Here is a 13,413-nt window from a genome sequence, read left to right on the forward strand (position 1 = left end):
GCAGTCACATTAATGAAACTCAGAATTGCCAGTAAGAAGTTACATGGTGCAACACCCATTTCTGCGGATCAGTACCAGTATACACTTAGGCAGGTTCTGCACGAGAAGAGGCGAGACACGCTCCTCCTGGGCAAGGCAATTCCTGAAATGCTTCAGTGTTATCCTTCACTACTAGGGCAGGGCCAGGAAGAAGGGCATCATTTCAAAATGAGCAGAATTAAAAGCAAATAAAGAAACACTGGGACAGGGGGAATACAGGCACAAAGATGTTGTTTACAACTCTGATGTTAAACAGTATTTTAAATACACAATGTAGGTGTTGTTTAATTATCAAATTGGGTTTTAAAACAGCACACATCTTTACAGCATCAAATGTTTTCCTCACACACACAAGACCACGTGTACCTGCTTTCAGGATTTCACAAACAGACCTGAACTCATATTTAGCCAAAACAGTTGCCAAATAAGCTGTAAAGACAGAAGAAAAACATGAGAACTCTATGTCAAGAGAAAAGAATTTAAAGTTAAAATTAAACTGAGGCTGGAATTCTGGGCAACAAGGCAAAGTAATTATTCATGTGGTAAATACAAGAGAAATTAAATTACTGCAGGGCAGATCTGACATCTGTGCTAGCAGCCGTGCAACAGATCATTAGTTATAGGCATTTCACACCAAGTACTACAGAAGATAATTTAAAGCAGTGATGACACCAGCTCCTTCCCATCTTTTGCCCTAGTGACATTCTTTTTTCCATTACAGGGGTTACTTCTTCCATAAGTGACCTCCTAGACTTTTTACATGTTAATGTTTAAGCAATCAAACCCTACTCACACAAGCTTTTTTAAATAAACCCCCACCATTTTAATATTAAAATACATTTATATTTTATGGCATCTTAAAACAGCAGCTACATGCAAAGTTGTAACAAGTGAATTAAATTTTAAATCCCTGATGAATTTTAATAGTGTCCTTTTAAAATATAAATAATCCAGCACTTTCACTAGCTAAAACCCAAATATTTTTTCCATTTATGCTGTAATTAAAAGACCTATTAATTTGTCTCTAGCACTGTACAGCTTTGATTTCTTAAGAATTACTCCTCTTCCACATTATAAAGAATTGTCCAAAAAGTCATTCAGAAAACTATTTCTGGTGGTGTATGGGAGGCTACCCTGCATTCATTTTGCAATTCCAGATTCTAAGTTATTTAAAGAAATAAGTATACATGCATGTATGTACGTATGAGCGAACATGCAGTCTCTAAAGTTGACCTGAGGACACAACTGGGAGATGAATCTCACAAGGCACATGCTCTATCAGAAACCTAGCTGGTACTAGAACATGTCTAAATTACTCCTGTATGGCCCAAGATGTAAAACGAAAATCAAACGACTATGATTTTTCCCGTTAGATAATTTTTTATGTGGGCATTGCTGCCACCACATGGCCAAACAGCTAAAATACACCTGCCCGCCCTTCTGCACCTTGCAGATGCCAACCTGCTCAGCACACTACCCCTTCTACAAGCCCTCTGATTCGAGTTTTCTACTCCAGCCTCTCACAAAGTCCCATCACTTCCACTGATTTCCCAAATTGCTTCCACCTGAAAGAAGATTCGAAGGAACTTAAAGCGTTCAGATCTTGCTGACAGTCTCTTCCAAGTACAGGCCACCAGCTGTAGGAACAATTCAGTGTTGCAGAATTATGCCAAACTGATATTCACAAAGACAACAGAAAATCTTACAAGTGCCCATCCAGGTAACTGAAGCATAACTGATGTGCCAACAAAGGCTGAAACAGTTCCCTTCCTGAAGTGCCCTCCTCGAACCATTCTCCCAGAAAGCCTGCTTTTAGAAAGCTAGACTCAGCATGCTACTCTTGTCACCTGCAGAGACTCAGCAATCTCTGAGCAGGTTCCTCATACTGAGGAGACATGGTGAGTTAAGTCACCACAAAAAGGGAGTTCCATAATTTCTCACACACAATAAGCAGAAGCCTACATTCATTCCTGTTTACTGGCTCTTATGAACAGTAGCTTCCTTCATACTTAAGTTTTAAAATACTTACCTGTTAAGATTTTTTTTTTTTTTTAGTTCTGCTGCACGTGACCTGGTAAGCTCATTTACGCAAGTGCCAAAGGCACCACAGAAACACCAGCATATGCTTCAATGCTTCACTCCATATCCTGTGGGAAAAGGCTCCACTGGTCTGAATAACTCAGCAGCGCTCCTGCAGAGTTTGGACTAGACTTCCATACATTTGAGTGGCACATTTGAAATAATCCAAAGAACAAGGTAGTCCTCAATAAATACCATCTATAGTATCTTCAGCCTTTCTCTAGGCGATCAATGAAGATATGAATTCTGCAGTTTATGAACCTATATGTCCATAGATCACTTTTTATTTGCACAATCATTTCACCAGCTTTCTAAAAAGGAGTAGGAAAAAATCGTATCATTTATGATGACAAATACCATGTATCATTTTGGCAAGGCCAGTAAGGAAGTCAAAATGCCCCAGGGCTTCCTAGAGAAAGCTAGGCTTGAGAAACCATTCATTCAACAGTCACTATCTTTGAAGGACTGCATAAAAGAATGGCTCAGTCAGTCAACTAAAATGTAAGGCAACTGAAAGTCCCTGCTTTCTCTTGCACACCAGTCAAGAAAAAGATGTAAATACACTCACCTTTTTTGCTCTTTGTGCTATATTAGGCGTTCTAGTGAGAAGCTTTTCAATCAGGTATTCTCTATTCTGCAAAACCAACATTTGGTAAGTTAAAAATCAATACAAGGAAAGAAGAAATTTCGTGTAGATTTTAAGACAGAGCAAAATTTACTCGTAGGGTTAAACGTTTTACCTTGGCTTTCTGGAAAAATTTGCATTTTAAAAGTTCTGCTGCTGTGGGCCTGAAAGATCAATAATAAATTAGAACAGAAAACAAAGACCCCCCTCAGTGAATACAGTACAAGACGTTAGTTAAATGGTACGTCTCTAAAACTTTTGAATTAGTACTGTATGAATGGGGAATGAATGATAATAGCTATTGAATTAATTCACATGTACTCACTTACCACACATGAAAAAATTAAGCCTCCCTATGGCAAAAATATAAAAAAAAGGAAAAAAAAATCAGTCTAAGTTGCCAATTTTCCCCTTTTTTCTTTCAACAGAAATGCATTTTACCTTCAAAACAAACAAATGGGAAGAAAAAAAAAAGAGGGAAAAAAAAAAGAAAAAGAGGCAACATGTTCTTCCCCAAGTGACTGTATGAATGTAACTGAACTTATAGCACATACTAGGTAAGACAGTGGAAAATTTCAATTTGGAACATTTCAGTCTTAAAAAAAAAAAAAAACCAACCAAAATTTGAAGTAGTTTATTTCTCTGAGGACACATCTGAAGAATAAGTGAAGAAAAGAGGAGTAGTAAGTAGTGTGCATGTATATATCGGTTCACTCCTGCTAGAAATAATGAAGAAACTCCTGACATCAACAAAAAGCATCCAATTTAGACACAGACAGTAGTTCCACAGAGCACTTACTTTCCTTCCCCTCCAAAGCACCAAACTCTACAATAAAGGAGTTCTTAGTAGTGGTACTGTGGAGACCACCAGGCTTAGCAGTAATTCACACATAAATCTTGGGTGAGCAAAAAGGAAGGGGAGCATTTAAAAAAAAATAAATCAGTTTCTATGTCAAAGTTTTAAAGTTCTATCTCAAATTAACTCTTAAAGTTAAGACAAGTTTCAGTGATCCAGTACTATCACATCTCGTAACAGGGATATGCACAGTTAAAAGCTAGAGTCTTAGTAAGGTTTTATCCAAACTAGTGTTCTCCGTTCCTCTACCATTAATTATGCCAGACACTTCTGAACTGGTCTGGACACGCTTTCAGGGCCTGTTTTCCACACAGGCCATGGCAGTGAATTGCAGCTGAGGACTGTAAACAGCATCCTTGGCACTGGGGAGAGAGAGAAACACCCACACACAGATCCCCAAAAGAAAACATCATGGTCTGAGACAACAATAGCGCAATGCCAGTTCTACAATTTGCCACAAAGAGCAGGCATTTCTCTCACAACTGACACAATGACTATGGAGGTATCTCTGTGCAAAATTAAATCCTGGCTTGGGAGAAACATGAAAAATAGCAATGACCCCACAATATAAGGGCACTCGCTCCTCAGAGTAACTGGCACACAGATCTGATCACCTATCTGCTGGTCTAATGGTTCAATTCAAGGCAATCCTGAGTATGAAGATAATGCACATGTTTAAATATCAGTGTAATAAATTAGTGTAATTAAACACTGATGTTTCAACACTGATGTCATAATTACAGATCAGGTAACTCAGCACTATGTATTCAAGGAGAGAGGGAAAACCATTTTAATTATTTACTTCTCATGTTTTCATACCAATGTAATCTTGCCCTGAAAATTGCTGGACACTGGAAATGAAAAGCAGCTTGATTATCCAGAACACATTTAATTCTTATCTGTAAGCAGCCAAACTGCAGTGCTAAGCTTAAAGCATCAGGACTTGCTACTAAGCCCACCAACTGTAAGGGTTTGGGAAACTGTACACAAATGATCTTTCAGTGAAAAAAAAAAAAGAAAAAAAAATGAAGGACTTTGAGAGTAAAGATGTTGCCATGTAATCTTTTTTCTTAATTATACTTGTTCTCTAGTATTGCTGCTGTCACCTTTTCAACTTGACTCCCTACAACAGTATCCTGGACTTAAGCTAGCATAATATCAGTGAAGTACACACCATAGAAGACCCACATAGTACTCAACCAGGTTTGAGCTCTCAGAACAATTTTATTCCCAGAAATACCAGCTCTGAAACTCTTAAAAAAAAGTGATACACTAAATACCCTTAGGAAATAACGTTAATTAGAAAATGCCTCCTCCAACTCTTCAGCAAAAGAAACCCACAAAAATGGGTCTGCATAAAAATGAATAAAGGATAAATAAATAATTGTTCTGGGAACTTGGGACCTCAATAGGTTTGGAATAGATGTTTAATACTTTCATCTTCTTGGCTATCCCATTCACAAAACATAGCAAGAAAGAACAAATCACAAAGATACTATGACATGCAATTGCCTACGTAAACACGGGGAAAGCTTTAAACAAGCTTGGAGCCACTAACTTTACAGTAAAAAAATAAATGCCTCTTAATAAGTGATTTTCTCTGGAAATATCCAAGTTAAAGGCAATACTAAGTTATGTCACAAAATAAGAAAAATCAACATAAAATTATTTATCTATTTTTAATTTCTTTTAAAAGTCAAGAGACTGATATGTTTGGTTACCAACAGTTCTGTCTGATCGATCTGAACAGTCTTATTAGACTTATGCACATTATCAAGATTTATATCTTGCCTCAGATGAGAATTTAAGATGTAGAGCAAGGACTTTTGTTTGATCAGATTTTAATTCAACAGTACATTTAAATATAAATAAATTAGGTTAACAATGCAGAAGAAGAAAACTTAAGCAACAATTAAGAGGTCATTTCTTCTCCCCAGATGAAGATGACTAAAGGCTGCTACTTACAAAATTCAAATCATACACTTAAAGATGATGTTTAAACACTAAAATTTTCAGTAGTCTGTGTATTTAAAAAACTAATTCCTCTGTACATGGCAATAATGACCTACCTTTTGGAAGGATCTTTTTGAAGACATAATGAAATTAGTTTTCTAAAGGATTTGCCATACTTTTTCATCATCTCCTTGTCCTCTACACCTGTCTCTAAAGTGGGAGGATCATTTTGAAGCGTCAGCATTAACACCTACAGTAAACCCAAAAAAGAGGTACTATAAGCAAAATCAATTCAAAACATGTAGAAATTAAAAGAGAATAAAGTATTCCACAGAATATAGATATTTAGATATCTTGAGTTGCTACTGAAAATGAAGTAGTGCTAACTATCTAGCAGCATTAATAATACAGCTAAAAGCATTAAGTAATACAAAGTGATTGTTACTTTCATAGGAGGGTATTTGTGATAAGGTGCTGCTCCTGTTGCTAATTCAATGGCTGTTATCCCAAAACTCCACATATCAGCCTTGAAGTCATAACCTCGCACCTGGAATAGAATCAGAAAGGAAAAATAAGGTGGTAATGTCTCAAGTTCCAAAAATTAAAAACTGAAAAAATATATATTTTTTTTAGGAATTAGGAATACCTGCTCCATTACTTCAGGGGCCATCCAACATGGAGTACCAACAAATGTTTTCCTTACTTTGTTACGAGTAACATCACCTCCTGTTGCTAAAAATGCACTAACGCCAAAATCTGGGAAGGGGAAAAAAGTTGAAATCTGTTAAACTACCAATAACAAAGCAACAGTTTTACACTTTAGAAATTAAGTCAATTCATAAAGGTCTACTTATAGAAACTCTCCACAGCAGAGCTTACTTTTGTTTCATGACACGTTCTTGAAATGTTACAGAATAGATAGTATAGTTTTATCTGGGAGATCTGCACTAGGACACCCTATCTGTATTCCTGAATATGGTTACAGCAGACTCCAGTACATCCGTCACCTAAGGTTTTCAAATGTGCACTCTGAGCCAAGGTTTCAAAGATTTGCATCTGCTACTGTTAAAGATAAGACCTAGCTTCTGTATAGCTACTAAATTTGAATGCACTTTGAACAAGAAGGAAGACTATAACTTAAATACTTATGAAGATTTGACAAATCAAAGATAATCAGCAAAGTGATCAACAATTTATTTAATAATAAACCATGACATTAATAGTTTTTTCCAAATTCCAAAATAGCAAAAAGTCTTAGTGTTCTGTTAATCTGTCACTACAACAGTGATAGCCTTATGTAAGGAGTCAGGGATAAATGGAAGAAAGAAAAGCAGATTACCAATATATGGAGAAATACTGTCATTTTGACTAGAGCTATATGAAGAGTATGTTAGGCTGTGTTATATAGCTATACTGAAATCACATACTTTACTAGAGATCTAATTCAATTTTTATTTTCCTATTTTTCCCTGATTTTAAGGTTGAAAAATAAAACCAGTAACTACAGCAAAGTTTCATCATTACTTTTCACTAAACAACCATTAAGCATCACAGACTCAAATTGTGCACCCCTTCTACATCATTAAAATACACAGAAATACAGTATACAAGTAAGAAGCTTCAAGCAACGTTAATTTTCCTTGCAGCTTGCCTGATGAATAAAAAAATTTAAACAAATTTTAAAAAAATCCCTTTTTTCTCCAAAATCTGTAAGTTATAGCATAGAAAGGGGTTTTTTTGTATTTCTGAAAAGCACAAAGAGTCTCAGAAACACCTGCTTTTAAGTTTTTAATGTCCTAAAAATCAATGCTGGTATTAGTGACAGTTTTCTGAAGAGGAACTATGGCATATGAGGAAAAGCTGCATAGGCAGAAATGAAAAATAAATAGAGATATGGAAAAAAATTAATGTCCTTTTAGTACCAAAGATAAATAGTTTGTATTAGACAATTGTTTACAGGTGCTTTCAGGAACTGAGATGCACAGCTAAAATCCTGACTTAATCTTTGCTCCCCTACCGCTGTTTTTACCTGTTAACACAACATTAATTTTGAAAAGGACAACAAACAACAAATATAAATGGGTGAGGGAAGGCAACGGGAAAAAAAAAAAAACAACCAAAAAACTCAACAATCCATTAACTAAGTAAAATCTCTTCCTGCATAAGCTTGAAAATGAAATATTGCAACACCTCACTGTGAAAGATGTGATGAGTATTCAATTACATCAGGTGAAAATTTCACTATAAACTAGTCAAACACTGTTGTACATTTACAGCTGCAAAGCAGCTGCTGCAGGAAGGCACAGGCTGCAAAACCTTTTCTCCCCTACTTTTCTCACCTTGACAGTGGCTGTAGACTTTAGCCTAAGGGATCAACCAAGGTCATGTGTAGGGTTACAGTTAAGACTGGAAGAGAAATAAAGCATCGAGTTCCTGTAAGAACAGGGTTGGGCAAGGAAAGCTTCAGCTGCCAAACAACTGTCCCTGATAAATCTTTCTCCTCCATTTGGATTGAGTATCTGAAGCATAGGGTCTGCCTATTTTTAACCAGATCTTTTCCAAACATTTCTGTCGGTATGGATTACCACAGGAGTGAACACCCCAAGAACCACTTGTGCAATGGGTAAGTTCACACAGCCACCTACGCACAAAACCAATAGACAGGATCTTCTGCCTAGACTCCTCAAAATGCACATTCTTTTTCTGACACGTTTCAATAAAACTGTCATTTCTTGTATGGCCTAAACACATCACACAGCCCAAACCTTCTACACTTCCACCATTCTCTGTGTACAATTGCTCTTTGCTATATGCTCCTTACTTCATCTCACATATTTGTTTCTTTACTGGTTTCTTTGATATTCTGACCTTTACCAGGCAACTCAGGCTTAGAAGGCTGAAACCCTGATGAAGTAGCAATCATCTTGTTTGCCCAAAGCACCAGATGTTACAATCCCAATAGTTTTAAGTAGAAAGTTGGAGCTGAGGAACTGCAGTGACTATTAAACATTATATTTGCATGTAAGTCAAAAGTTTCCTGCTCTGTAGAGAGGAATTTTGTACTCTAAAGTCTCCACAATTTAAACAAAACAAGAAAAGAATCTGTATTTTCCTCTTTCCCACCAAGACTGAGCAGATTTTCTGTGCAGAACTTCCAAGGTCCGTAATATCAGAGGTCTCTGTAGAGCTATCCCAATTCTTTGAAGAATCTATGCTCTTCTATATCTGCACAAAATCTTTTGTCAGCGAAACACTGGGCTAAGCTTCATTTGCGAGCCATAGCCCCTTAGAACCCAGAAATGCTAATGGACAACTGTCTTTCCAAATATTACTCCTCATACATATTAGCAGTGTGTGCTATGGATACATCTTTTCATTATAGAAGCTTGGGGTGCAGGAGAACGAGCAGTCAACAGAACCTAAGTTTTTCTAGCAAATAAAAATAAGCAAAATTATTAGGTATCTCTTCTCCCAAGATGAAAGAAGATTTTACTTTGTGAAGGCACAAAGATGTAAAAAGGATTAATTTCAGCCTCTCTGACATTCAAAATTGGCTTTCAGTTAATGTGCAATGTTAAGCCGCCCCAAACAGAACAGCCTCACACCAACAAAGAAACAAGCTTGACACTGCATTTTTCCCCTGAAGATCAGAAATAACCTGGTAGTGAAACAATGCATCACAGAAAGACACATTCCACATATCTCTCCAGCCACTGAACTTCCACAGCCCCGCAGCACAATTAAAGCCTTACTCATTAAGATGCCTACAGAAAAAGGAGGAAAAGGTCAACAAACCAAGCCCTACAGTTGAATCAGAAAGAGATAAATGAAGCTGTTGCTTGAAGGTTATCTGATTACTGGGAGAGTAGATTTGATTATGTGTGAAAGTAACAATCTAAAGTCAACAGCTTTATTTCAGATGGCTCTTGAGATTTTATCTTTCAACTTTTTAGTTGTCATTATTATTTTTAATTAAGTTGGCTGGCTGCCTGGACATGTACTTCTTTACAATATGAGATGATCTAAAAAATGCTTGAACAACACAGACCTAGAATCAAAGCAGTTGTCCAAAGTGCTATTGAAAGTGAAGACAACTGTAGGATATAATCAAATTAATAAATAAATATTAAGTATCTTATTAAAATTCAAGTCTGTAAAATTGACTACCTACTTAAAAAGTCTTGAACTCAAGTCAGAAGACTTAAAATGGCTCCAATTAGTAAATAGTTCACTTGCCAGCCAACCTTTTCCTGTCCAGTTTCATAGACTTTAGACACTGGCATATTAAAGCCCTCAAAATATACATTTACACAGTACTTTGAAAGCATTGTTTACATGAAGATAGCACTTTTGGCTATAGCCATTTTTATTACTGAGGGCTACTAAAAACAAAGCTTTCATCACTGGGTCACGAGCTATATATAAACTGTGAAAGGCAGGGGAGTATGCTGGGAGAGGGGGCAAGTATCACTACCTGCTTGCTTTATTTTCCAGATCTCTGACACTAACTTAAGAGATAGGATATGGGGTCTTGCTCAGTACTTAAGCTCTTATGAAGACCAAATAATTTGATTCTTAGGGACTACCACTCCGAAGCATATAGATACATTCAGAAAATACTTAAGATGCTAAACTGTATCCAACCAATACCATTGCAAGACAAATAGCAGAAATGCCAAAAATAATTCTTAGTGACGTCTCTCTCATGCATCTCAGTGACAAGTTAAGTTATAGCCAAGGTTCTCATGAAAGGCAATACATACAGATTTTTGAATCCCCAAGAACTATTGCAATTACTTGCAGATATAAGTGAAATAAACCTGAACAGAAATATGAGTTGGTACTGTTTGCAAGCTATTTAAGATACATGAGTGATAGAAAAGGAAACATTAAGAGGACATTAAAAAATTTCCTTATATATTTGATGGGACACAGAAAAATATTGAATAATTTCTAAATCATGTGTCATTAACCAAGAATCCTGAAATCCGATGACTTGCAGCTACAGCAGTCCAAGAAGAATAGTTAAAAGCCAACAGAAAAACTAGTATCTGTAGCCCCTAATCCAGCTGCAATTACCTTTTTCTTTTATTTAGCCATTACTCTACCACTGCCATTACCTGCTATTTGTACCGAGCCATCCTCACCCAGAAGAATGTTGCCCGCCTTCAAATCTCTAGAATGTACAAACAGAGGTTACTTTTATGTATGGAAAGTACATATGTGCACATTTTATGTAAGTAAATGAATAAATAAATATTGCATGCTAATTGGTTTCACAAGATAGCATTTTACAATTTAAAAAGACAGAAACAGGAACTGAAGTATAAAATGTAACTGATTTACAATAAAACAGAGTGCAGAACTCAAACTCTCGCAAACTCTCTCTCGTATAAGACCACTGAAATTCAGCTTTGGCATAAAATGAGCAGAATTCAGGGACGGATTTTGAGAACAGAAATATTTAGGTCCAAAGTCTGTTTTACTGCCTTTTATAAATATAATCTCACAAACTGAGAGCTTTCAGAGCTTTAAAACAAGAATTAATGCCTTCTCACATCCAACTGCACCACTAATAAAAAAAAGTTGAAAAAAGTTCTCCTTTTTGATCTCTTACAAGAAAAGACCCATCTTCAAGAAAGGTAAATATACTGTAGATTTCTACCCAATGAAGCTATTAAAGCTCAGGAATAGCAACCATATTTTGCTATAGGGTACCATGATGAAAAGTTATTTGACACTGAATCTGCCCAAAATTCAGCAAGTGCTTAATAGTCAACTATATTTATTTAACACACTATTCACACATAATGTTAAGAAGAAACTTTTCTGGCTGATTTTTTTTTTTGATAGAAATGTGCATCCCATTCTTAATGCACAGGATCTTTCATACATAATATATCATAAACATTAAGAATTTGAGCAAATCAATCTTTGCAAGATTTACTGAAAATAATTAACACATTCTACTGAGAGGTAGAACATAACCTGTTTCCTTATACATAAATATCGAAACAACAGAACAAAATCCCAGAACAATTCTGGAAACATTTCCAACTGGTAAATATCACTTGATACAGCATTCTCTGAACTACCACAGCTTTCACCTACAACATACATGAGAAAAGGAATGCACACTGTATTGTCTTCAACAGGACTTCTGTGGTACTGCACAGTTTACAAATTAGATGTTATAAAAAAGCAGAAATCTCAAATGTAGCATAACTCTATCTTTTTTAAGGTCCTTTAAGAATAAACAAGGGGAATTTCCAAATCCAACTTCAAAGGGTCCTGTTATCCTTAAAAGCTAATGAATGTTCCTTCCACAACAATATCACCTTAACAGAATACTATGAATTAAGGTTTGAGGCAGGTCTTTGGCATTCCAGACCAGAAGTCAAGATAATTGTTCTTAATTTCTCCATTTATCTCAATTTTCTCTCTGCAAAAGGAGGAAATAGTTCTTGATTTACATCAGAGGCAGTTCATTTATAAGATGAGACATAAGAAATACACATAAAGAACAATTACTGTGCTACATCTGCACTACCTCCATTCTCAGAGTTAAACAACAAACAGATTTGCTGCAGGTAGAAAAGATTCCCTTATACGAGGCTAATGCTTGAAACAGACAGATCCTGTTGTAGGCACCTTCCTTAACAGGCAAATTCACCTCAGCAAAACCGGAGAGGTCAGAGTACAGCACTTCCAACATTCAAACAGTGGAAGCAACCTGTGGATTGCTACAGCAGATATGTATAGACCACCCTGGGGGATCTGCACAATTTACAGTGAGGAAGTCAGTGGAGAGAGAATATATACAAGAGGACAACCACTAGATGCATATACACCAAAATGCATTTCCAGAATACCAATCCCAGCTTCATATGAGGTCATCAAGAGAGGTCTGTAGAGTTGTAACAGACATTGCTGATTACAAGGAAAAAATAAATTTCACATTTATACAGCAGTGCCTGAGTGCCCAAGATTACAGGTACTGTGCAACACAATAACCAAGTCACAGACCACATCATATAAACTAGATTCAGATTAGATATTTGGAGCACCAGCAGGCACAGGAGTATAGACCACAGTTCTTGCATACTTAGTGCAGCACAGAGCTATCCTAACTATAGGAGAGATGGACAGGATAAAGACCATGGAAGTATTAATGACAACCCACAGTCAGGATTACAGCATTTGTCCAAGCGTTACCATTTGATAATTACTGATCGCATTTACAGTATGTGAAAGAGGCAATACAATTTGCTTAGCCAAGCAACTGCAGCTGACCAGTATCAACAAACTATACACAAAACTTTGAAAATGCTTTTCACTGCGTATATGCTCCTACCTGTGAATTTGCCCATTTCTGTGTAGATAGTCTAAGCCCTCCAAAACTTCTTTAAGAATTGTTGCTATTATGGGTTCTTCAAGGACACCATTTTTGTGTTCTCCTCTGTTGACAATATACTTTATTATATCCAGCATTGAACCTACATTGCAGATCCAGGAAAGAAAAAAGCATATATGCAGCATTATCATATCAGATTCTTGAGAAGGTTATATTTCTTCATGCTTTCTATGCTACTGCAATTTAAATCTCTGCATGTTCCTGTAAAGACCTCATGTAACTATCTCTCAGAATAAAGCACACCACTACCTCATAAAAAATGAGAAACAAAGCACTGGTTTTTTGTTAAGAACACTGTAACACTCAATGATTCATTAGAAAACTCTGCTAACCACTTGCTAAGCTACCATTTATTAAAAATTCAGGAGTATCCCACATTTAAACAGACATGTACAACGAAGGTTTTGGTTTATTATCCAGCTTAGATTATGGTTCATCTGTTCACAA

General features: G+C 36.3%; 1 protein-coding gene across 3 annotated transcripts in view; it reads right to left on the reverse strand.

The window, feature by feature from the left end:
- Positions 1-13,413, reverse strand: part of STK39 (serine/threonine kinase 39) — a 101,711-nt gene that overhangs the window by 58,748 nt on the left and 29,550 nt on the right. For all 3 annotated transcript variants that reach the window (XM_054830725.1, XM_054830727.1, XM_054830726.1), the window contains exons 4-10: positions 12,907-13,048; positions 10,673-10,728; positions 6,199-6,308; positions 5,998-6,099; positions 5,669-5,802; positions 2,859-2,907; positions 2,687-2,752 (exon numbers count right to left, since the gene is read on the reverse strand). In XM_054830725.1, coding sequence (XP_054686700.1) covers positions 2,687-2,752; positions 2,859-2,907; positions 5,669-5,802; positions 5,998-6,099; positions 6,199-6,308; positions 10,673-10,728; positions 12,907-13,048 — 659 coding nt within the window. The remainder of the gene's footprint in view (positions 1-2,686; positions 2,753-2,858; positions 2,908-5,668; positions 5,803-5,997; positions 6,100-6,198; positions 6,309-10,672; positions 10,729-12,906; positions 13,049-13,413) is intronic.

This window comes from Grus americana, chromosome 6 (assembly GCF_028858705.1).
Source record: "Grus americana isolate bGruAme1 chromosome 6, bGruAme1.mat, whole genome shotgun sequence".
In the NCBI taxonomy this organism is placed as follows: domain Eukaryota; kingdom Metazoa; phylum Chordata; class Aves; order Gruiformes; family Gruidae; genus Grus; species Grus americana.